We start from the raw sequence: 26201 nt of genomic DNA on the forward strand, positions 1-26201 counted from the left end.
AAGCGCCTCCACTCCACTGCCCCAGGCAGGGCCCCATGCACCCCCAACTGACCCCAGATCTCCACATGCATCTACTAGGGTTGCCAACTTTCTAAGGGCACAAAACTGAACACCCTAGTCCCGCCCCTTCCATAAGGCCACGCCCTATGCCCCGCCTTCTCCGAGACCCTGTCCCTCCCCCCTCGCTCACTACATTCCCCCTCCCTCCCTGGCTTGCTCTCCCCCATCCTCACTCACTTTCACTGGGCTGGGGCAGGGGGTTAAGGTGGGGGAGGGCTCTCACTGAGGGTGCAGGCTCCAGGGTGGGGCCACAAAGGAGGGGTTCGGGGTGTTGGGGGGGCTCTGGGCTGGGGAGGGTGAAGGCTCCATCTTGAGGTGCAGGTTCTGGGGTGGAGCCAGGGATGAGGGGTTTGGGGCGCCGGAGGGGGCTCCAGGCTGGGAGGTGGGGAAGAAAGAGGGACCCAGGCAGAGCTGAGCTTTTAGTAAAATATAAATAAATAAGAAAAGCGGCGCCCGGCCGGCGCGGGCTGCAGCTACAGTGCAACCAGCCCCCCGCCGGCTGGTGCGCCGCCCCCCCAGACTGGATGCCCAAAGGCGGACCAAGAAGTTGGCCGCGGGCACGGTGCCACCCCCGCTGCAAGGGCCCGGGGCGAAGGCCTCGCAGGCGGCCAGCTGCGACCGGCGCTCAGTCTGCTCCCTCCCCGCCCCCTTGCTTGGTGAGCCAGCCCCGGGGCAGAGGCGAGCAGAGGCCGGCGGGGGAAGGAGGAGGAGGAGGAAGCCGAAAGCGAAAGGAAAACGGAGGCCGCATAATCCCCCCGCCCTTGCCAGGGCTGAGTCACGGAGCCCATGTGACGGGCGGACTCGAGTCCGCTGCCTCGTCCCCACCCGGGGCAGCTTCAGGCGTCCGGACCAGCGGCCGGGGCCTGCGGGAAGGGGCCGCGCCGAGAGATGAGGGCTGATGGCCACCGGGAGCTGCTGCTGCTGCTGCTCGTGGCTGGGATGCCTGCCCGCTTTGCAGGATCCCAGCCCCAGCAGCAGCGCAAGTGGCCTGTGCCTTACAGGTGAGTTGGTGGGCTGCTCAAGGAGCAAGGCTGACTCACTGTGTGTGTATACACACACACACACACACACACAGAGTCAGGCAGCCGAAATCACTCCCACTTTGGGGTTTGTTTTAGACGCTTAATTCAGAGCCTCTTTGCCTCTCCTCTTTGGGTGAGTGTGTGTAAACCAGACATCATTGTAAAGCTTCCTTGTTCAGGGACTCACAGGGTTAAAAAGGCCTACGTTGAGTGTCCGCCTGCAGCGCTATAGGCACGCTTCCTATTTAGTTGGAAATGACCCCTGGATTTGATTGCAGAAGTGGCTAATCAGAGGTATACACCCAGGAAGAGTCTCTGTTCATCCAGGTAGCTCTTTTTGAAATCAAAGGGCTGATTTGTATCAGTAGGGACTATCCAAGTGAGTAACAGTTTGCAAGTTGCAGTTTTGGTCAAAGCCTTAAAAAACTTTAAGAATGGCCATACTGGGTCAGACCAATGGTCCATGTAGCCCAGTATCCTGTGCTCTGACAGTGGCGTCAGCTGCTTCAGAGGAAATGTATCATTGGTCTGATCCAGTGTGGCCATTCTTATGTACAGCACATTATAAATCAAGCCATCTCTGAACTGTTTAAGCATAGAAACTGCAACTACTTACTTCCCTTCTTCTGCCTGCAAAAGATAGAGTCTTAAACCAATACAAAAAACCAGGGACAGTCTCTGAAAACAGGTTTCATAACTCCAGAAAGTCATTGTGCTTCACTGGTTTGACTTAGCAAAAAGTTTTGTGAAATATTGTGTAACTAATTAAGATGGCTTTTTTGGTTTTTGCTTTTCAAAATTCCAGTCCAGATTGAGGAAGTGTGTAATGGGTCAAGAGCAAGCCTGAAAATTGCAGAGTGCTGAAAAATGTTGAGGTCACCATTGATTTCTTTTCTGCAATGATTTTCTTTCTTCTAAGGGTGTTTTTTAAGTGCCCTAAAAATTGGAACTTCTGTGTCAGGACTCGAACCATTTTAGTCATTTTTTTTCTAGTTCTAGTACATTAGTAAATCTAGTTTGCCAAAGGACTGTTTAAGTGAGACCTCTGCTTTTTTCTGATACCTGTTTTAGTTTGGTAGACTCCATCCTCCCATTTCATTATTGTACATAATAAGGTGTTAATAGTGATATAGTTAAAGCACCTGGCATGCTTTCCATTTAAAACTCAGATTTCCAGAGAGACTATAAATCTGTACTAACGATTCCCTACTGGCAGCAATTGACTCCTTTAAAAAAAAAAATTAAAGTTTGGGACTTACTTCTTTTTTAAGTCATTCAGAGTAATTCCTTGTTTGTCAGTAGCATCTCATCAAATTCTCAATTTATGAGTAAGAGGATAGGTCCTGTAGACTTGACCTGGAATCTGAAAATCAACCTGTGTTCTTTCTAGCTGGTGGATCTTGGCCACAAACAGTAATAAGTGCCCCAATTTTCAGTGATACTTATAATTTAATTCTCATTGTAGTAAGTAGGAGCTGCAGCTGCCTGAGGCCTCAGAAAATCAGGTCAAAATATTTTGTAATTGGAACTTAGTTAAAAATTGTTATTGATGCATGAACCAATATAGATTCCTGCTCACTGTTCTATGGCTGTATGGAATCTTCAGTGCTAACAGAAGTTAATTGTGCCATAGGATTTTTTTTCTTTAATTTAAATTAAAATTTAAATATTCAGTGTTATAAAGTAGGGAAGGACTTGTGGGAGGGGGTAGAGAGGGGTGTAAATTATTACATCTAGTGAGTGTATGAGGGATAGGGGGGCAGCAGGTTTGTAGAAATTTTGGTGGTGCCCAGAAACAACCCCCCCCTTCCCCCCGCAAACTCCACACACACACCAGCCTAAGGCTCTGGGAGGGAGTTTGGGTGGGGGAGGGGGTCTGGGGTTCAGGTGATTGGGGTACACGAGGGGGTGGGGATGCAGGCTCTGAGAGGGAGTTTGGGGTGCAGAAGGGGTGAGAGGTCAGGCTCTGGGAGGGAGTTTGGTGGGGGACGGGGATTGGGGTGCAGGCTCTGGGCTGGGGCAGGGGATTGGGGGGCAGGGTGCAGGCTCTGGAAGGGAATTTGGGTGCAGAAGGGGTGAGAGGTCGAGCTCTGGGAGGGAGTTTGGGTGGGGGAGGGGATCTGGAGTGCAGGCTCTGGGAACGAGTTTGGGTGCTGGGTGCAGGCTCTGGGCAGGGGTGCGGGAGCAGGTGGGTGTGCAGGCTCTGGGAGGGAGTTTGGGGACAAAAGTAGGTGTAGGGGAGGGGTGGGAGTGCAAGAGGGAGTTAGGGGGGAGGAGGTGCGGGGTGCAGGATGGGGGGGAGGGGTGCAGGCTCTGGGAGGGAGTTTGGGGACAAAAGTAGGTGCAGGGGAGGGGTGGGAGTGCAAGAGGGAGTTAGGGGGGAGGGGGTGCGGGGTGAGGGGTGCAGGCTCTGGGAGGGAGTTTGGGGGCGAGAGGAGGTGCGGGGGTGGGGATGCAGGAGGAAATTTGGGGGCCGAAGGGTGTGTTTGCAGAGGGGGTGTGAGTGCAGGTTCTGGAAGTGGATGGGGGGGTTCGATGCTTACCTGGGGCACCCCCTCCGACAGCGGCTCCTAGGCGGGGCAGGCCGGGGGGGGTCTCCTCATGCTGCTGTCTCCAGGCACCGCCCCTGCAGCTTCCCATTGGCCACAGGGGTGTTTGGGGCGGGGGCAGCGCGCAGCAGCACAACCCCCTCACACGGGCCGCAAGGACCTGCCAGCAGCCACGTGGAACTAGCATGCAGATAGCCGCTTAGCCCCGCTGCCCTGCTGGGTGGCGGCGGGAGCCCGCGGGCTATTTTATAATCGCCTGGGGGTGGCAGGTGGGGCCGGAGGAAACGTGGGGGGAGTGTGTGTGGTGGGGAGGTGGGAAACTTTGCTGGAGCTGGGCCCCTGGGACAGGAATATTCCTGGTGCACTGGCCCATAGAACTCGCTGCCCATGGGGGCAGTGTATTCCCAGTATCAAAGACTGATTACTGAATGCTAGAAAGGAAACAAAACACATAGTAACTGAGGGATTGTTCCTCCATCCACTGAAGTCCGTGGTGGGGTTGCCATTGACTTCAGTGGGTGCAGAATTAGGCGCTATGACTTCAAACTTGTTGAAACAAAACCAACCCTTATAAAGCATATAGGAGCCTGATCATCTCATATCTTTATTGGAGAACTTTTGCAGTGGAGAAATCATGGTTTTATGTTCTATATTGATAGTACTATACAAGTAGAGTCTGGTTTTCAGTTATCGTGAAAACAAGGTATGATTACCTAGAATGAGGTTTAATGGGAGAGCTGAAAATCTCTGGAGGATATGAGTGGATTTCATATTCTTAGGCCTTCTTTATATGGGGGAAATTAACTGGTATCAGTATTCCAGAATAGCTGTTGTGGTATAATTTAGCTGTTCCCAAATAACTCTCTTTTGTCGACACTGTTTCAGAATAAAACTGATCTCATTTCTGAATAATTACTCCACATTGTGAGGAGAATAATTATTTTGGAGTAAAGTCAATTTTTATTCCAGAATAGTGTCTACAGGGTGCTATTCTGGAATACCTATTCCAGAATAGCTATTTCCTGTGTAGAAAAGCCCTTAGGACCAAATTTTGAGACACATCTTAAACCAACCTCTAATCTTGTGACCACAGTGTAGTGTGTGCAAGTTACTTGCAAGTGCAAGTAATTACAGTGCAATTAACATTGTTTCCCACATTAGACATCTAAATGTTATTATTTGCACATATTGAAGACGCTATTTTAAGCCTCAGTCCTACAAACATGCACCTGAGTAATCCTATGAACTCATTTGTGTACGTGTTTTCAGGATTGAGGTATTATGACTTTTAAAGGTGCTGCACACCCATAGCTCCCATTGACTTTAAGGGGAGCCCCAGGTACTCAGAACTTCTAAAAATCAGGCCATTAGAGGCTGTTTTGGAAAGTGGCTCTTAAAATAAGTGTCTTTGTGGCTTCCTACCTTTCCTCTGAAGCTACACTGAGAGTTTTCCATGCTTTTGTTTTTAAACGTAGGCGTTTTGATTACCGTCCAAAAACAGATCCCTATTGTCAAGCTCGTTACACTTTCTGTCCTACTGGCTGTCTCATTCCAGTAATGAAGGATGAGGATGTCATTGAAGTCTATCGATTACAGGCTCCAGTGTGGGAATTCAAATATGGGGATCTGCTTGGACATTTGGTAAGGTGATGTTTTCATTTAACAAAAATTTGTAGTTGCAAATCAGTTAAATTCAGCAGCAAATGTCAACAATAGGACTTCATTCATTGTACTATTTCAGCACAGTTGTGTGGAGTATTGAAGGCTATGGGCTAGAAAACCACTAACCTTGAAACGAATTATGGGAGTAATTCAAGACAGATTAGGAAAAGAACATGATGTGGTATTTTTGCCCTTACATACCAAGCATTGGAAATGTATTGTGTGTGCATTAACTTGTATTTATTTGCATTTTTACATTGACTTTAACATCACTTACAAAGAACACCTTTGAGTTGATCCTTTATGACAAAATGTCTGGCTAGTGTGTAGGAAAGATCTTGTTAATCTTATACATCTACAGCTTTGTTTTGTTTTTTTTAAATGAAGAAGTAAGATCTCACAGTAAACAAAGTCTGATTTGAATTAAATTTTGTATGAACATGGATATCTGTCTGATCTGGAAAACCAGACTGCAGTCTTCCCTGTGGATCACTCACTGACAGTGTTGCCAACTCTTTTGACTTTTATAACAACTCTTACAATATATGGTGTTTCTCTTAAAGCCACAGCTCCTGGAATCATGTGAATGCAACAGAATCTCAGCTGCTTTTTTTAAAAGTAAGTTTCTAGCCCTCATGGTTGCAGAGGGACGCTTAAATAGGCGGACTCTAGAGAGTAAAAAATGAAAAGGCAAATAAGCTGAATCCAACGCTTATTGTTAACAGCATGAATTTTAAGGTAATTCCATGATTTTGGGGGCCTGACTCATGATTTTTGAATGCTTGTAGTTGGCAACACTGAGGTTTTCAAATGCTTTACATTACTTTGTACAGGATTGGGTCCACAAAAGGAGCTTCGTTTGTTGATCCTTGGCCCACAATTTGGGGTGGGGGGGATATGCAAAGGTAAGAGGGAGTTTGATGCCTAACTACGATTGAATATCTAACTCATAATTACCACTACTACAGGCTGCAAATGGAAGTAGGTGCAGGATACAGACAAGTATGATGTGAATCAATGTTTGTGTAATTTAGTGTGGTACATCCCATTACAGTACCCTGTTTTCTAAACTACTGTACAGTAGGTAAGTAATGCAAAGTGAAGTTGCCACTACCAGACCATTTTTCTTTGTGTTCATGATCTTTCCTCAGAATATTATGCATGATGCTGTTGGCTTCAAGAGCTCTCTAACTGGCAAAAACTACACAATGGAATGGTATGAACTCTTCCAGCTTGGAAACTGCACATTTCCGCATCTCCGGCCTGACAGGGATGCACCATTCTGGTGTAATCAGGGAGCTGCTTGCTTTTATGAAGGAATAGATGATGTACACTGGAAGGAAAATGGGACCTTGGTTCTGGTGACTACTATATCAGGTAGATTTTGGAATCCTGTGGTGACACTAATATCATGTCAGACAATATCTTTCCACTCACTTTTTGTGAGTCATTTGCAATGCACAGTGACTGAAGTTGTTAATTTGAAATTGAAATATTAGTTTTCTAATTTTCTGAATATAGGAAGTGATATGGTAATACTGTTCTTTGAACAACCCATGCTAAAAAGATGCTGTTAAGTGAGAATTGCTTGCTATGTCACATGAGCACCTCTGTCGGAATAATGCAGTCTTTTGAGTGTAAAAATAGCAAAACAGCGGAACCATTCTGGCCTCTTTTCATACACTTGTGTTGGAACACAACCTCCTGCTGTCAAGTGGCAGATGAATTTTAAAATGGAAAAATTGAGAGAATTGTGTTGTGTTCTATTTATCGGTTTGAGAGCACAACAGGAAATGCTCTCAAGAACAGCTACAGTCACTCGTCTCTTTTTTCCAACTGCTGTATCATAAAGCTGCAAATAGGCCTATTACTGCTACTGGGATTATCTATCTCATATTGCAGGACAAGTGGTGTATTTATTATACTTAGTCTTTTTGTATAGCTTATCAAAATAGCTTCTTGGTTCAATCTACATTATAGGCTCATCATGGCCCCTTAATGTGAAACTGAAATGCTAGAATAAAATAATACTCTCCTTAACAGATACTGAACAAATTGCATGAAAAGCTCATACAAGAATCTGCTGCCTTTTAAATAAAATGTATAGAAGTGTTCCGTATGTTCACCTAGCCTGCTAAGCCTCTGGCACACTCTACAGCAGAGGTGGGCAAACTAAGGCCCGTGGGCCACATCCAGCCGCAGGACCATTCTGCCCGGCCCCCGAGCTCCTGGCCCGGGAGGCTCACCCCCGGCCCACCTTCCGCTGTCCCCCCTCCCCTACAGCCTCGGCTCACTGCGCTGCCAAGCACAATGTTCTGGGCAGCAGGGCTGCAGAGCCCGTCCAGACCCCTCTGCTCTGTGCTGCGCGGTACGTGGCTGGCTCCAGCTGAGCGGCGTGGCTGCCTGTCCTGGTGCAGCCGCATCGCCAGCCAGTGGTGCTCCAGGCAGCGCGGTAAGGGGGCGGCAGGGGGTTTGAATAGAGGGCAGGGGAGGTCAGGGGCCGGGGGTGTGGATAGGGGTCGGGGATGTCAGAGGGCAGGGAACGGGGGTAGAATGGGGGCAGAGGTTCCAGGGGCAGTCAGGGAGAAGGGGTGGTTGGATGGGGCAGGGGTCCTGGGGGAGCAGTCAGGAAGGAGAGGGGGGGTTGGATGGGGTGGCGGGGGGCAGTTAGGGGTGGGGCGGTTTGGGGGCGGTCAGGGGACAGAGAGCAGGGTGGGTGGATGGGGCAAGGGTTGTCAGGGAATGCGGGGGTTGGATGGGCAGGATTCTCGGGGGGCCATCAGGGGGCGAGAAGCGGGGGGCGTCGGATAGGGGGCGGGAGCCAGGCCCTCCATACAATTTCTGAAACCCGATGCGGTCCTCAGGCCAAAACGTTTGCCCGCCCCTGCTCTACAGGCTGCTTTTCTTTCTAAGCAGCAAAAATCCGATTAAAACTATGGACTTATGTGCTTCAAATGCTAACGTAATGTATTATTCTACCTAAGTTCCCTTCCATTTTCATCAGCTTGGCATCTCAACCTTTGAGTCTGCAGATTCCATTTGACTGATGCTGCTAAGAAATAAAAAGCAGCCCATATAAAGTGACAGAGCCTTAACTAACTAACTACATGGGTCTCCTCCATATTATTCATACATCCACACCGGTTCTTTCAGATTTGTTGGTAGCCTCTGGTACTGTTGATCATAATGTATTTTTGAACTTTCCTGTGGGTCCTAGCGGGAGTGGTTAGAATATTATTTGTGAGGTACTTTCCTTTTGGGGAGATGCTATGTGCAGTTTTGGCAGGTTGCTCATTTTTCCAAGGGCCTTTTGTGAAGGTAATCCTTGACTCCATTCCATTTTCCCTGTTCTCTGGCACATACGTGAATCTGCTTGGGGAGAAAGTCAGATGGTTTGGGTTGTAGTGCTGCAGCACATTGATGACACTCATACATCTTTTACCTGAATCTCTATTCCTGTGTGTCTCGTATAATCATATATACATGTGCTAATTTGGTGTACATAGGAATTGCCAGACAGCATCAGGTCCATGGTCCATCTACTCCAGTTTCCTATCTGTAACAATGGTCAGCAACAGGTGCTTCATATGCAGATGCAAAAAACCTACAGTAGGCAGATGTGGGATAATCTCTTTCTCCTCCCCCCCCCACCCCTCCCAGTGGCCTCCTACTTCTTAATTAGAGATTGGCTTAAGCCCCGAAGCATGAGGTTTTATATCCTTTCCAAAAATGTTTAACGTTGATTGTTATAACACTGGATATTCTTGTTGTTCTTGTAAATACCTAATCCCTCTTTTAATTCTTGTTAAATGCTCCCTCTTGGTGACATCCTGTGGCAATGAGTTCCATAGTCTAATTATTCATTGTATGAAAAAGTATTTCTTTTCATCAGTTGTGAATTTGGCTGTATACTGAGCAGTGGTTTTTCATTAATCTGTCTACGTTGATGCCGAGGTTTCTTTCCTGAGTTGACACAGTTAACTAAGAATCATATAAAGTGTACAGGCAGTTCAATTTTCCCCCCCTCCAACATGCATTACTTTGGATGTACCAACACTGAACTTCATCTGCAGATGTGCTGTCCATTTATTTAGCTTGGTCCATCACAGTCATCTCTGGATGTGACTATCCTAAATAACTCTATAATATCTCCAAATTTTGCTACCTCACTACTTGCATCCTTTCCAGATTGTTAATGTATTAAACATCACTGGACCTAGCACAGAATCTTGAGGCACCCCACTGTTCACCTTGTGCCATGATGAAAATTGACCATTTCTACTTCTTGTTTCTGTATGCTAACCAGTTTTGATCCAGGACACTAATTTGTTTCTCACCGCAGGGCTACTTAGCTTCTTTAGTAGCTTCTTGTTAGGGACCTTGTTGAAGGGGAGTTGTTTCTCTTTTGCCCGGTACTTTATTGACCTATTCAAAGAATTTTAAGAGATTATTGAGACAACTTCCCTCTGCAGAAACCTTGTGGTTAGGCCTCATCATATCATGATCTTCCAGGTGTTTTATTATTTGGGTTTTAATTATCGTTTCAATCAAGTACAGCTGTTAGGTTTACTGGTGTGTAATTCCCTGGATCAGCCTTGGAGCCTTCTTATAACATAGATATCACCTTTCTGTCCAAAGTATACCGGCTGTTTTTAATGATTGTGTATTTTTGGTAGCCAGTGTGCCACTTCATACTTAAGTTTCTTCAGCACTCTTGGACGTACACTAGGCCTGGTGACTAGATGCTTTTTAAATTATCAGTTTGCTCCATCAACTTGTCTTCTGACACCTCAATGTCTGGTGGTACCTCATGTGTATTACCAGAAGAGAGCAGATCTGAGGTAACTATCTCCCTGACGTCCTTTATGGTGATGACTGAGGCAAAGGAATCATTTGTTCTCTCAGCAGTATCCTTATTATCCTCCTTAATTGCTCCCTTTCACTCCTCTGATGCAACAGACCACCAGTTTTTTGCAGGCTTCTGATTTCTAATAGACTTACAAAATTTCATAGTTTGTTTTTATACCTTTTTAGCTGTTTGCTTTTCAAAATCCATGTTACCCCCCCTAATTTCCATTTTACATATTGCTTGCTGTAATTTATGTGTGTTTATTGGTTTCATTGGGATTATATTTCCAAATCTGGAAAGATCTGTTTGGTTCAAATAACCTCTCTAACCTGGCCATTTAGCCAGACTGGTTGCCTTTTTGCTTTCCTTATGCCTTTTTGTTCAGAGGTATACATGCCTTCTGAGACTTTGCTATTATTTCCTTATGCCACATCTAAGGATTTAACTGCCTTTACTTTTGACTTTAGGGCATTTTTGACTAGTCTCCTTTTTATTGAAATATTCCTTTCTAAAGTTTAGTGTAATTTATGTTGTTTTTTGGTACCTGACTTCCCCATAGGATGTTGAATCTAATTGTCTTGTGATCATTACTACTTAGTGCAGGGGACCGCAAACTACGGACCATGGGACAGATCCAGCTCGTCAGGGCTTTAAATCTGGCCTGTGGGATTGCCAGCCCCTCGCTGCACCACGGCTAAGGCAGGGTCCCTGCCTGCTCTGGCCCATGCTGCTTCCAGAAGCAGCCGACACCACGTCCCTGTGGCCCCTAGGGGAGCAGAGGGCTCTGTGCTCTGCCCTCGCCTGCAGGCACTGCCCCCCCCGCACCGCCCCTCAGCTCTCATTGGCCAGGAATGGGGAACTATGGCCAATGGGAGCTTCAGGGGTAGTACCTACAGGTGAGGGCAGCGTGTGGCGGAGCTGGCTGCCCCACCCCACCCCCAGGAGCTGGCCACTTCTGGGAGTATATTTTAATTGTCAAAATAACACAGAAACGCAACAACAATATAATCACACCATTTTCAATTATTTTGGTAATTTTATTTCAAAATACTTGTGGGAAAATAATTGAAAATGATGTGGATATATTGTTGTTGCGTTTCTGTGTTATTTTGACAATTAAAATATGCAGAACTTTGCAGATTTTTAAATTTTTGGTGCAGAATTCCCTTGAGCACTAGGGGTCTGTGTGGCGCAATCTGGGTGCAGGCAGCTCGGTGTGGGGTTCTGGATGCAGGGGGAATGGGACTCTGCAGGGGAGTCTAGATGAAGGTGGTTAGGGCTCAGTGTGCGTGTGTGTGTGCGCGGGGGGGAGGATGTGTGGGGGTCAGGGTGCAGCTGTTCAGTGGGATGGGGGTCTGGGTGTGGGGGATCCTGATGCAGGGAGTGAGGCTTGGCCGGGTAGGGATTTGAGGGTCTCAGTCGGGGGTTCCAGGTGCAGGGGGTTCCTGATGCAGAGGGGGCTTGGTGTGGGGAGGGTGTCACTGTACAGGGAGCTGTGCTCCCTGTCCGCCCAGTCCCCGTGCATCTAGACGACCCCCCCTCCCCCTGCACAGAGACACCCCCACACACCCCCATGGTGCAGAACTTCCTGTAGCCAGGGGAAGTTTCTGGGGCTTGATCTGACCCAGCCCCGGCTGCTCTATGCAGGGAAGGGGGAACTCCATCTCAATCCTCCTCTTCCTCCCCCACCCCACCCAGCTGAGACTAGAATATTAGGGTTGGAAGAGATCTCAGGAGGTCATCTAGTCCTATCCCCTGCTCAAAGCAGGACCAACACCAACTAAATCATCCCAGCCAGGGCTTTGTCAAGCCAGGCCGTAGAGGTTTTTAAGGATGGGGATTCTACCATCTCCCTGGCCTAGGTAACATCCCTGGGCGGCCAGCGCATCCCCAGATCCCACTTCCACCAGTGATTTACCTCTCTCTCTGGCTGCCCTAACAGAAGCATCTGAGCTGCCAAGCTGCCAGGGAGGGTGAGTGAGTACTGATGCAGCTTCTCTTTACTTCCCCTCAGAAACCATTTTCTGCAAGGAAGCAAAGGAATCTGTGGGGAGGTTTTGGACCTACTACCTTGGGACCCAATGCTGCAAAAACTAAGCAAATCAGCACTACCAAGAGTCTGCAGTTTTGGGCTCCTAATACCACAGCATTTCTTGTGCAATTGTGGTTTACTGGCATTCTCACTGTGATAGGAGAATGCTCTGGAAATCACTTTCTTCATTGCTCTGAAGATGGAGTGTGTTGACCTTCAGAAAATACGGCATGGCACTTTTACTCCCTCAGACCTTAACTTCGTAAGAAATGTGTGTGGGTTGGATTTCTTCAGTGGGTAGGTTTGAACGTGTTTTGGGTAGCTTGTGCCAGTTTTGGTGATTTACATTTTGTAATAATTGAAAATCACTTTAAAGAGTCAGAGTTGTTAGTAAGGGCATATGTTTTGAAACATTAAAAAAGTAAAAAAGATAATTTAAATTGCATGCCCAGTTCGTGCATAATCTTTTGTTTGTTTGTGGCCAGTGTTTTTTATTTAACAATAAAAATCCCAGTCTTGTGAAGAGAGGGAAACGCCATCCCACGATATACACTGCGGCACACCCCAAGAATGTGAAGTGTAATTAAAATTCTTCTCTGTGCGGCATACAGTGACAGGGTGGCTGTTAATACAGGATTTATGACTTGCTTTATTATGAACCTGAATCATAGGAAGTTCCAAAAATTCAACTAACTGTGATAAAAGAATAGGATTGTTGTTGCTATTGTTGTTTGTATTGTAGTTATGGCCCAGGACCCCCTTGCGCTAGGTGCTGTACAAACACAGGAAAAAGACAGTTCCTGCCCCAAAGAGCTTCTAATCTAAGTACAAAACAGGTGGAGACAGACAGACAGGGGAGTACAAGGAAACAATGAGACAAAATTGGTTAGTATATTAGGCAGTGGTCTTAGCAAACCGTTGCCAAGTGTTTTGTCGGCTTTGGGGCAAAAGTGTTTTTTTTTTAAAGGAGGGATTTGAAGGAGAACAATTAAGTGGCTTTTCGGATGTGTATGGGGAGCCCCTCTGAAGCAGTGAGGGGCAGCATGGGAGAAAGCACAGGTGCTTATTTGAAAATTTGACAAGTGAGTGATGGATGCTGGCATCATGGGCCAGTTGGAGGTAAGTGAATGAGAGATGGATAGGCAGAGTAGGGATAGACAGTTAAAGGCTTTACAAGTGAAGATAAGCAGCTTAGATTTGATGCAATAGCGAAAGGGGATGCAGTGGAGGGATGGAAGAGAGAGGTGATGTGGTCAAAGCAACAGGCTAGGAAAAGGGTATTCGCAAGAGCATTCTGAATGGATATGAGAAGGGCAAGACTGCAGCGGCAGCCGATTTAGCACAGTAGCGAAGACAAGCCCTTAGAGTTGTGTAAGGCATGTGGCTTTGTACCACATGACATTTTGATTAAAAACTAGAATGATCTAAAATTAACATGGCACACATTAAATTGATTAAAAACTGTATAATTGATAGGTCTCAAAATGTAATTGTAAATAGAAAATTGTCATCGAGTGGGTGTGTTTCCAGTGGGATCCCACAAGGATCGATTCATGGCCCTACACTAATATTTTTGTCAATGACCTGGAAGAAAACATAAAATCATCACTTATAAAGTTTGTAGATGACACAGAAATAGTGGGAGTGATAAATAATGAAGACAGGTCACTGATTCAGACTGATCTGAATTGCTTAGTAAAGTGTGTGCAAGCAAAGTATTTTAATATGGATAAATGTAAATGTATACATCTAGGAACAAAGAATGTAGGCCATATGTACATGATGGGGGACTATATCCTAGGAAGCGGTGACACTGAAAAAGCTTTTGGGGTCATGGTGGATAAACAGCTGAATGTGAGCTCTCATTGTGATGCTGTGGCCAAAAGAGCTAATGCAATCCTGAAATGCATAAACAGCGGAACCTCTGGTTTATAACCCTATATTTTACCTCTGTCAATAGCCCTGTATTCTATCTCAGTATTTGACACTGGTGTGATCACTACTGGAATATTGTATCCAGCTCTGGCACCCACAATTCAAGGATGTCAACAAATTGGAGAGTTCAGAGAAGAGACATGAGAATGATTAAAGGATTAGAACACATGCCTGATAGTAATAGACTCAAAAAGGTCAATCTGTTTAGCTTAACAAAGAGAAGGTTAAGGGATGACTTGAGTACAGCCTATTAATATCTACACAGGGAATAAATATTTAATAAAGGGCTCTTCAGTCTAGCAGAGAAAGGTATAACATAATCCAATGGCTGGAAGTTTAAGCTAGACAAATTCAGACTGGAAATAAGGTGTAAATTTTTAACAGTGAGAGTAATTAATTAGGCTAAGATTTTGTTACGGATATTTTTAGTAAAACTCACAGACTGGTCAGGGGCAATAAATTAAAATTCACGGAAGCCCATGATCTGTCCCTGACTGTTACTAAAAATATTCCATGATAAAATGGGCACAGGCTGGGCAGCTGCAGGGTGGCTGGGAGCTCTGGGACCCCACCACCTGTGGGGCAGAGAGCTACAGGGTCTCCCTGCCCCCTCCCCAGCAGCGGGGAACTCCGGGGTCCCCGTCACCCTCAGCAGCTGGGACCTGCAAGGTACCGCCGCAGCCTGTGGCGGCCGGGAGCTGCGGGGTACCCCCACCGCCCATGGCGGCTCAAAGCTTGGGGACCCGCTGCCTCAGGTGGCGGGGGTACCTCACGGCTCCCCGCCGCTGGGGGAGGTGGCAGGACTCTTCAGCTCCTAGCTCCCGAGGCTGAAGTCACAGAGGTCTTTGGAAGTCACGGATTCCGTGAATTCTGCGATCTCCATGACGAAATCATAGCCTTAATAATTAACCATTGGAACAATTTACCAAGGGTTGTGGTGGATTCTCCAGCACTGACCATTTTTAAATGACGTTTGGATTTTTTCTAAAAGGCATGCTCATTGTGAAGTATTTTGGGGAAGTTCATAATGGTCCCTTCTAGCTTTGTAATCTATTAATTGTATGCATTTGTCAGTATTGTTTTCCATAATGCTTATGGACATATCCTATTTTTATTTTTTACAGGAACAATGTTTAACCAAATGGGAAAATGGGTACAATGTGACAACGAAACTGGCATATACTATGAGACCTGGACAGTTCGAGCAAGTCCTGACAAGCATGCGGTAGTGTGGTTTGAATCTTATGAATGCTCGAAATTTATATTAAGAACATACCAGAAGTTGGCCGATTTAGGGGCTGTATTTAATAAGATACAAACAAATTACACCAGCATTACTTTGTTTACTGGAGAACCCATTTATTTGGGGAATGAAACATCTATTTTTGGACCTCTAGGAAACAAGACGGTGGCTGCAGCCATAAGAGATTTCTACTATCTATTCAAACCTCATCAGTCTGTTGAGGAGTTCTTCTTGAATGTCTTAAAAATAGTAGATCAGGTTGTCTTGAACCACCAGTTTTACCTCTTTTACAACTTAGAATACTGGCTTTTACCTATGAAGTCCCCTTACATCAAAATAACTTATGAAGAGATCCCTTTACCTAATGAAGACTATATGAAGGTTGGTTTGTAATTATTTCATTAGTACCAAAAATGCCCTTTCTCCCAGATGTTCCTAAGGATGTTGATGTTATATTGGTACGATTACTGCAGAAATGGCAGCTCCTTATACTGTATCTGCAGTGAGAAGGCTTTTTTGAATGTAGGTTCTATGTATATTCATTGACTCTTCACCCAAGGAAGGGCAGAACAAAGAGTCCCCTGCTTGCTAGCTGCATTACAGCCCCGGAATTCTCAAGGGGTTTGGACCTGTCATTGGCCACATGATTGCCAATCATCTGCTTCTTCTTAAGGATGGGAATCTGCAGGAGCTGGTTACCAGCAGACACAGGGGCTTGCTAGCTTGACTCCATCAAAAATGTACCTTATACCCATTGGAACAGTGTATATTTCATATTTGAAAGGATGGAACTGGGACCAGTTGTCCTGGAACATGATGAAGTCAGCAGACACGGAAATGGGTTGAGAGCTGTTAGTAGATTACAGCTGTCATGCTGATGACTCCTTTGTTAGAAGGTGGTGGTGGTGATGTGCAAAGTCTGACTCTGGTTCTAGGGAGTTAGCGTCTGAACACTTTGCTGTTGGTAATCTGCTGAGGTGATGGGTATTGATGAAAGAGGAATAATCACATCTAATTTGAGCTTGCAGTCTGTTTGTGTAGTACTAGGATTTTATGGTTGTATTTTGTATAATTTAGAATGAAGGATAAAGTGTGTATTAAATGTATTGATGTATGATATGATTTGACCATATTCTGCCAGCCATCTTTCTGAAAGCAGAAAGGAATGGCCTAGTGTGCCATTGGTAAAGATGCATCAGCCAGAATCTTGTGTCTGAAGCTGATTTCAAGGCAGTAATAGACCTTTAGGGTCACCACTTTGTTGTAGGTTTAAAATTAGCATTTTGAAATAAGTAAAATAATGCAATGATTGTTTTGTGCTGCATTGCAATTTGATGTTCCTGTTCAAATGTTCTGTGTAAATCATTCCAGTTTTGTGTGTGAATGAGGAATGTGTGTTTTAGAAGATAAGTATGAAGGCCATCACCGGACCAGATGTTCTAGGGAAGAACCAAGAACAGAGATAAAGGCGCCAGGAGATTGCAACATGTCCCTATTGAGATGTCAGAGGAGAGCAGATTGACGACTCTAAAGATGAAGCAGGCACCTATCAATCAGGACAAGATAGCTGTGATCAAAATCAGCATGGGGTAACTTCCTGAGAGACAGATAAAGGATGAGAAGAACAATTTAAGAAAACAAGCACTCGTCAAATGGCGATTGATTACAGCATGACAGTGCAAAATTCATTGGTCCCAATGAAGAAAGATCACTATATAAACAGGGTGCTTTGTCATGAAACTTTGGGTTCGTCCTGCCACGACTTCCCCGGAGGATCGTGTTGCGACCAAGAGAACCCGGCTCCTCCGTACCTGTGATCAGCCCAGCTGGCCACTAGGTTGCTCCGGACTCTGAACTGGTAACTATAACATCGACTTGTGCGTGTGATTGAATGCATATGCTAATTGTTGTATTGCCAATAAGCGCGGCATATTGCATTTTCCCCTGGAAAAGATCCTGTGTGTTTCTTATAAGCATGACATTTGGAACTAGTGACTGGTTACAGAAGCAACATCAAAACTTGTAAATTTGTTAATAAAGATTAAAATATTTGGTCTAATAACAGTTGGTAGCATTATTCCTTTCATGTAAATGAACACTCTACTCTGGAATATGCTAACATAGCAGTGGTGGTAGAGCTACCAGGGTACGATTATAAGGGCCCATGTTAGACCTGTATTATACAGCCCCTTCTCCCTCTGACAGCTCCCCCCTCTGTCTGCTACAATTACTACATTTTCCCCTAACATTCAGTATAGTTTACATTGTAGAAGACCTAGCAAATTTAAGGCATCAATCAGTGAAATGCATTACCGAACTTGCCAAATAAAAACTAGAGACTAATAGCTAGAACTTTTGGCCAAAGGAGGAGGTTGCAAGCCTCAGGTAGTTGATGTTTGGTACATGGAAGCCCTGCATCTTTTCTTCTTCTTTTTGGGCATGTTGATTCCAAAGTAGCTGCTTCACTCAGTATCTGCCACTGCCTCCAACAATAGTACAGTTATCTTGATGATTCTGCTCTAAGGACTAGCAAATAAAAATTAGTGTTGCCAATTATGTTCAATAGATTCTAGCATGGATAGGAGCAATTTCATTTTAGAGCTATTGTCTAAAGCAGAAGTGGGCAAACTATGTCCTTCGGGCCACATCCAGCCCGTGGGACCCTCCAGCCCGGCCCCTGAGCTCCTGGCCCGGGAGGCTAGTCCCAGTCTCTCCCATGCTGTTTCCCCTCCCCCGCAGCCATGCCCCAAGCCGTGGGCGCAGTGCTCTGGGCGGCCAGGCAGTGCAGTTGCAGAGCTGCAGCCTGACTCGGTGCTCTGGGCGGCATGGCTGTAGCGCCGCCAGCCACCAGCGCCCCAGGCAGCGCGGTCAGGGGACAGGGGGGTTGGATAGATGGCAGGGGAGTTCAGAGGTGTGGTTGGGGGTGTGGATAGGGGTTGGGGCAGTCAGAGGGCAGGGAACAGGGGGGTTGGATGGGGCAGAGGTCGCAGGGGGGCACTCAGGAATGAGGGGGGGATTGGATGAGGCGGCAGGGGGCAGTTGGCGGCGGGTCTGGGGAGCAGGGAGTGTTACTATGGGGAGGAACAGTGGACATCTCTCCTCACTTCCCCTGGAGCAGCAGCTCTGGCTGCTGCATTGCTTACCAGCCTATAGGAGCCTCAAGTAGGACAGCTTGACTGGCCCTGCCTGAGCTTAAGGGAGCTTCTAGCAAAGGATGGCTTCCTTCTGTATGGAGCTTCCCGGGAGAGATTAAGAACCAACAACCAGTTATAGATGACTCCCACATTATCCACCCCTGCCTTTCGTCTCCTTTGATCTTTCAGTCTGACTTTAAATTTGTCTCCTTTGTTTAGGCCTTAGGGGTGATTAGCACTAATTTCAGCAATATAGGAACAGAGTATAACAATATAGTTGTCAGACTAGTGGTCCACCTCATCCAGTATTCTGTCACTTTAAAGGCTAGTCCCAAATGTTTCAGAGACACCCTGGCAGGCACCTATAGAATAAGCAGCTTCCTGGAAAATTCGTTCTCACCCCTGAGAGGCCTAAATTGTGAGGGTTTAATATCCTTGACAAAACAGTTGCATTTACTGTAACTAACTACTCTGCATATTCCTGTGAGCCACATAAATCCTGACCCTTTGATCCACTGAGGCTCTTGGGCTCACTGAAATCCTGTGTCCAACAAGCAGTGTTGCATCAATGCAAAACCCTATTGTAGATAAAGGCTAAGATTTAAAAAAAATTGGGAGCCTAAACATAGGCTTCTAAACAACAAATATGATTTTCAGCCAGACTAAGCAGAGTGTTCCTCCCCTGCATATCAATTAAACAAAAGCCAACAACATACTTGGCCAAGGAAAGCTTGAAATGTGGGGTAAACTCTGCCAGTGAAGATCATGGGTTTGTTCTAGTAAGAAGTAGTAGCAGCACCAGTTATTGAAATTAGGGCTAGATAAGACCTTACTAATGTTTAGTGAAATGAATCTTTAGAGAATACTTTCTTCTTTTTGTAGACAAACGCCAAGAATTTACCAGTTTGAAACTCTACTCTTGCCTCCCTCCCTGCCTTTCATTAAGTATGGTTTGAGCAGGTTAGGCTGGCAACATGAAAATTGCAGTGCCTTACCTGAAAATTTCCCTTGGAGTAATGAGGGCCACAGATCTATGATGTTGAGGATCTCTGCTTTATGCAGCTTTGGAGGAACATCTTACCGTTCAGTCACTGGCAGGGCAAAATCTGCCAGCTGAGACGTTTCCACAGCCTAGACAATATCTAAGCACTCTGTATCAGGCCATGTCTGCACTACAAACTTTGATTGATACAAGTTACATTGGTGGACAGCTGCCAAAGTTAGCATAGCGCTTGTTGGTGTGCATGCTTGGGTCAGCACAGCATGTACTTACCAGGAGTGCTTGTGTTGATGCAAAGTGTGATGCACCATGGGTAGGTAGCCCAGTGTGTCACATGCCACCATTTGGCAAAATGCCTTGTGGGAAATTTTCACATCTGGTGGGGTTAGATCTCTGGGAGCTGGTGGTCAAGTTTCCAGCATGCAACTTTCACCATCCCATAATGTTATCCAAAACCCATAATTTTCATGCCATTTTAAAAAATTCCACAAACCTGAGGAGCACCTTTCTGGCAGCCATCCACAACAGCACGCCCCCCAGCTTTGCACTAGTCGCAGGTGTGTTGCAAATACAGGCTGCACAGCCCTCCTGTACTGGCAGACCTGCAGAAAGGACCATTACAGGGATATAACAATTTCTTCAAGGAAAGATTGCTAAGGGACATAGTGAAAAACAATTCAAGGTGGTTGTTGGCATACATGTAGTAGTTGTGGATGATGGAGCACTGCATCTGGACCCAAGAAATGAGCACTGACTTGTGGGATTGTATCATAATGCAGGTTTGGGACAATGAGCAGTGGCTGCAGATGTTCCTGCTGCTGTGGCCTGAGCAATCCCAAGTCCTGCAGCGAAGGGACATTCAAATCAGAGCTGCACGCTGGTAGATGAGAAGTGCAGGGCGATCGCACTCTGGAAGCTTTTAACGCTGGCTTGCTACCCATCAGTGGGCTATGATTTGAATTGGAAAATCCAATGCACAGCTGTAGGGCCATCAATCATCTCCTGTTACACAGCAAGGTGGTTCCTGAACTGCAGTGGGTTGATAGGTGGCGTGGACATCCCTATTTTGGCACCAACCCTTCTTGCAACAGAGTACATCAACAGAAAGGACTCCTTTTCTGTGGTTATGCAAACATTTATGGATCACTGGGGATGCTTCAGTGATATCAATATGGGCTTGTCACGGAAGGTGCATGATGCTCACAGCTTTAAGAACACATAACTGTTCAGACATTCTTTCCCAACTGGCAGATTACTATTGGTGATAATGAAAGGCCAATAACTCTGGGAGCCCCACCCTACCCTTTGTGCTCCTGGCTCATGGCCACCATGACAGCACCAAAGAAAGAGTCAACTACTGCCTCAGTGGGTGCAGTCTGACTGGGCTTTTGGTAGACTGAAGGGACCCTGGCAGTGTTTACACACTAGATTGGATCTCAGTGAGAAAAATATCCCACTGGTTAGAGCTGCCTCTTGTTGCTTGCATAATAGCTGTGAGACAAAGGGTATGACTAAGCAGCAAAGAAAAACCGTGGCTGGCCTGTGCCAGCCAACTCGCATTGGGGCTGCAGGGCTGTTTCATTGCTGTAGTCTGGGCCTCAGCTCAGCCACCGAACTCTATACAGCTCTGAAACAGCTCCACAGTCTGAGCCCTGTGAGCCTGAGTTGGCTACGCAGGCCAGCCCCAGGTGTGTTGCTGCTGTGTAGCCCCAAAGGGACAGAAGCTGCCACTGGCGTGGGCAGTAGTTACACAGTGACTGTCCACTGAGTTTGAGCCGCCAGACACAAGGGTCATTACAAGAGCTCAACAAAGTAGTTGAGGAAGGCTTTGAAAGAACACTTCAGTGGGCAGCCACAGTAGTGTTCTATGTGGAATTGTTCTCTGTGTCTGAAGCTTTTGCTACTGCTAGGAATTGTGTAGGGCTTGCTGTACATTTATAAATATGATTTTTTTTTAACCTATGGGCTCTGTGGTGCTCTACCGTTACAAGTAGTGGGTGCTTTGACTAGTACTATGCATTATACCATGTGTTGTGAACGGATATTTTATTTTTAAAAACTACAAATGTATCGATTTGATAAAAACAAATTGCAAAAAATAGGTTTACTGCAATGGTTCCACTCAAACTTTTCACATAGGGGCATGTCCTACCATGGAGGAAGAAACAAGGAAGCTATCCCTATACATTTTTGAGAAAGAATTGCAAAGTAGCTCTGTGAAAGTTTCATCAAGAGCTCTCAAGAGAATACGAGGATGTCCCGCTGTGCATAAATAAAGTACTTCACATGGCCACCCTCACCAAATGTGACAGGGGAAGTGAAATGCAGATAACTCTACCCCTGTTTGTTGAACAAGTAAAACACTGAAAAGTCAATTTGTGTGTCATGGCAGCTTGGGGATGAGCTGGGCACCATCTTTAAATTTAAACATTGTAAGGGAAAATATATGCACACACTTCCCCTTCAGCAGGCTCATCGGTGTTCGGCTAGTCAGACGAGCTAGACTGCGGTGGGACTTGAACTGATCATGGCTCCTAATATGGCTGGACCACCCCCCCTCGCCCAGGTGTGTCTCCCGCTCACTGACCATGGCAAGGATCTCTGGCTTGGGCTCCTGCAAGATGTCCATAGTGTTTTATGGGGTGTTTTTAGGGTCTCTAGTGTGCAGCTCTTTGTAGACACAAAGTCCGCAGCTCAGCACCAGAGTGCTTGATGGACTTCCTGCCCTCGCCACATGCCTGCCACAATTCCTTTGTTTTCATGGGGCACTGCTGCTGCTCCCGAGTATGCCTTTTCCTGCATCCCCTATGCAATCTTTTTGCAGATGTCCACATTTCTATGGCTGGCCTGGCAGACTTCTCCCTCCAGGTCCAGGAAAGCTGAGAGCGCCTGTCTACTCCAGGCAGGAATGTGTCAAGCTGGTGTGGTTGGTGAGAGAGTTGCACACAAGGGAGAACTGATGGGTGTACTTGCCAAAACAGGCAATCAGGAAAAGGCACTTCAAAAATACTGGGTTTTAAAAGAGGGGCAAGGGGGTCATTTTGGTTCTCTGTGACCCAGGGAGTTTACAACTGTGATGTGAGCAAGCAGTGTTACAGGGAATGGGCCAGTATGCATCAACTGCTGTTAGAGTCAATACAGGTTGTGCAGTATATACATTCACAGTGTGTTGACTTCCATAGGTCAAGCACAGCAGCATGCTGTTCAGAAAGGTGGTGTTACTGCATCACCATAACAGGCGGCTTATGTCAGCAGGAGACAAATTTATGTCTAGAAACATGTACCAATAGGGCTACACAAGGTGACTTATATTGACCTACTTTGTTGTGTAAACCAAGCCTTAGTAATGAAAGTGAACATTAAGACTAACAGACCAATCCTTCTAAAGAGCATGGAATATAATGAAACAAACTGAGTGCCAGTAACTCATCTCATATCTTTCCCCCACAGAATAGCCTATTCAGCATAGGGTAGATCTCTATTTCAAGAACCTAAATTTTTAATAAGAAATATATAAAATTTTCATGAGGCCCAGAATTCCATGCCATTGGGATTTTCATACTAGTATGTTCCCGAAGGGGGACACTGCTATGTACAATGGTGAAATAGGGTAGTTAGCAGGATGCTGTACCGGGGAGCACCCATCTACCAAGGGCAGCATCAGAAAATGATTGGCTGAGCAGGTGACTACTTTGTATGAGAGAGTTTTTTCTGCCCATGACATTACAATAACTGAGCGGGTGAGCTCTTACTCTGAAAGATGGAAGTGTGTTTTTTGACTTGTATATCTCTGAGATAATTACTACTACAAATGGAAGCTTGAAGGCTTCTCTGTTCAATACCAGATGATGAACGCTTTGATCTTTCCATGCTATACAGTAAATATATCCACCTAAACTATCCTGGAAATGTTAAGGAAAGGTGTGTGGCCTAACCCAGTATTTCTCACCCTTTTTGATACCAGGGACCAGCTTCCTACCTTCCTAAACTGCATCAGGGAAATCTCAGGGACCAGCTCTGTTCCTCAGCCAGTCGTTGAGAACACTGGCCAACCCACACTCCCTCAAAAGGCACACTTCAGTGCTAGCTCTGCTCAGGATGCACAGCTGTGAACCCTCTTTAAGCACCAAAGGCCTTTCTTCTCACAAAAAAGCCCAAGGAAGTGTTGCTCCCTTATAGCCTTTAGGTCAGCAGTGAGAGCACCTACCTCATGTGGGTTCAAATCCCCCTCTGGAAGACATGGAGCAGGAATTTGAACTTGCATCTCCCATGTCTCAGGGAAGTGCCCCAAGCCCTGGACTATGGGAAATTCTAGCATGTGTCTCCCACATCAGAACCCTAACCCTTTAGCTCTTTCTGGCCTAATGACTATTTAATTTATATAGAAGTAGAATGGTTTCATAGCTTAGTAGTTGGGGGGAGGGGGTGGAGATGGGGGTTTAAAGCCCTGCTCCACATCAGCCAGCAGGATCTGAGGCTAGGCCTCTCACAGAACAGGTACTCATCTAGCAAGACAGTTTGTCTACCTCTTTCTTCACAGCCTTCTCCCCCATGCTGCACTCCATGAATATGAGTTGACCTACATTCCTGGAGCATGGAAGTAGACTACACCTCCCCTGTCAGGGACTCACATGTGTGGTCTATCTCCAAAGCTACGCAGAGCAGGAACCCAATGAACCTCATTACAAATAAGGAATGATCCTGTGACTTACTCAGAACTCTCAGAGATTGCCAAAGACTGACATCTGATTTGCCTCTGAATGGAAGGGGACAAAAAAAATAAGACAAAGTACAGTATCAGCCTGCTCACAAATTGAAGATTTTAGACCACAAAATCTCCTCAGGCTAGCTGGTACCATCATGTAGAAGCCTAGCTGCTTCCATTACATGATAGAGACAGTGTTGCTGTCTACTATTCCTCCCCTGTAAAGCAGTTCTGAGTTGAGCTTACCCCTGCAGAGTCAAGCAGAAGTGAAAAGTAATTGTTTTTCTACTAAAACCCACAAGGAAAGAAAATGGAGCTCGTCAAACGAAATTCCATCAAACGATCCTAGAATATAACAAGGGTACAGGAAAAGGAGATACAAAAGCCTTTGACTTCCTGTCCCCAGTAATCAAGAGGCAAGCATCATCAGCTTCTGCAGTAGACAAACAGCATATTAAAATTTTTGCTATACTATGAGAATGAAAGTTAGTCTGTTCTATTTACTAGTTGACCTAAATTACTGCTTGAACTACTTCAGTTTTCCAAAAACTTGTTAGCAAAGCACTCTAATTTTAGAAGACAGTAGCATTAGTAACACTCTTGGTCATCTAGACCATTGAGAGACTCTGATTGGTTTACTGAAATACAGTCCAAAAATGACCAAAACTTTGCTTCATGAACTAGACCTATCGAAAATACAAAGAGGGCAAATTTAATGCTGTTAATTCCAGTGAAGTAAATGGAGTTGATGGATTTAGCTAATATGTCCAAAACATTCAATAAGCCGTTTTCTCAGCAGGAGTTACAGATCATATTGATATGACAACGTAAGAGACATTTTAGTGTTACTACAAATCAACCCAGATTACTTAATATGCTAGCATTTGAGTATATGCTGAAAGTTCAGTTTGAAGTTATATTCAACTTGTTTGTAAATTTAACAAATGTTTGAAGCATTTAAGTCAACTCCTACAAAATGTAAAAGTATTCACATACTCTTTGAAAGTAGCAGAAAATGAGCCCCAATATTGCTTAAACCAGATTATAAACATCTTCTATATAAAATCAACAGTGACATACCCAGTGGACTTCATGGGAGACAAGCCCTATTCCCTTTGAGGGAGGGTGTTTTTTGTTTTTAAATGAGTGGATGTTTCAGGGTTGTTTTGGCTGGGTGTGTTTTTGGGGTAGAAGTGTAGGTAAATATGCGAGTTTCATTCTTAAGGGGGGGGGGGGGGGGAGACCATTTTGAAAATGAAAGTTTTAGTGAAGACAACCAGACTGATGTGCCTGATCCTCTCTAAACATCTGAGCCACATCTGGCTCCCTGAAACTGAGAATGCTTTGTCACCACTTTGACTGGGGGCTGAACATTTTCAATCTAAGGTGGAAGGCCTTGTCTACTTCAAAATGTTTCCCTTTTCTGACCAACATTGCTTTAAAGGTTGATACTATTACAATACTATTCATCATTTTTATATCAATACTGTTTGTTTTTGATTGAGATAGGACATCACCTGGAGTAGTTTCTGTATGTATTGTTTTACCCACTTTCATTTAAACAAAAACCACCTTTATTTCACATTTCTCTTTATAATTGCATAGGATGAAAAATTAACTCAGCTTGGGGGCAATTAACTTTTAATTATACTTATAGCGCCTCCCTCTACTTGCATCTTTTCTCCTCAGGATCCAATAGTCAACAGCATCTATGAAGCATAATGATGGCACTCAAATGGATGAAATTCCTAGTGATGAGCAACAATTTGAGGTGACGGGGGTGTAAATTAACTGCTTTACTTTCCGCACACAGGTATTCTGAGCCAATGCAATAAGTAGTGGCCAATACTGCTTACCATAGTCATACAATATCAGCGGGATTTGGCCGCTGATATTGCTTGAAGTAATCACTGGTAATTTTTCCCTAGAAAAATCTTGTAATGGCATTATAGTATCACCACTCAGCCTGTGACCATTTGAAGTACCAGTGTCAAAGACCATTTACAAAAA

General features: G+C 45.4%; 1 protein-coding gene across 1 annotated transcript; it reads left to right on the forward strand.

Annotated features, from left to right (window-relative positions):
• Positions 1–538: 538 nt before the first annotated feature.
• Positions 539–17414, forward strand: CLN5 (CLN5 lysosomal BMP synthase). The gene is made up of 4 exons (XM_073347092.2): positions 539–1061; positions 5107–5272; positions 6445–6670; positions 15234–17414. The coding sequence occupies exons 1-4, from the start codon at positions 949–951 to the stop codon at positions 15743–15745; spliced, it is 1017 nt and encodes a 338-aa protein (XP_073203193.1). The 5' UTR covers positions 539–948; the 3' UTR covers positions 15746–17414.
• The last annotated feature ends 8787 nt before the right edge of the window (positions 17415–26201 follow it).

This window comes from Lepidochelys kempii, chromosome 1 (genome assembly GCF_965140285.1).
Source record: "Lepidochelys kempii isolate rLepKem1 chromosome 1, rLepKem1.hap1, whole genome shotgun sequence".
In the NCBI taxonomy this organism is placed as follows: Eukaryota; Metazoa; Chordata; order Testudines; family Cheloniidae; genus Lepidochelys; species Lepidochelys kempii.

Coding starts and splice junctions, on each gene's coding strand:
- CLN5 (XM_073347092.2), top strand. CDS start 949: ATGAGGGCTGATGGCCACCGGGAGCTGCTGCTGCTGCTGCTCGTGGCT. Junction 5,273..6,444: donor GGGATCTGCTTGGACATTTG/GTAAGGTGATGT, acceptor ATCTTTCCTCAG/AATATTATGCATGATGCTGT. Junction 6,671..15,233: donor TCTGGTGACTACTATATCAG/GTAGATTTTGGA, acceptor TATTTTTTACAG/GAACAATGTTTAACCAAATG.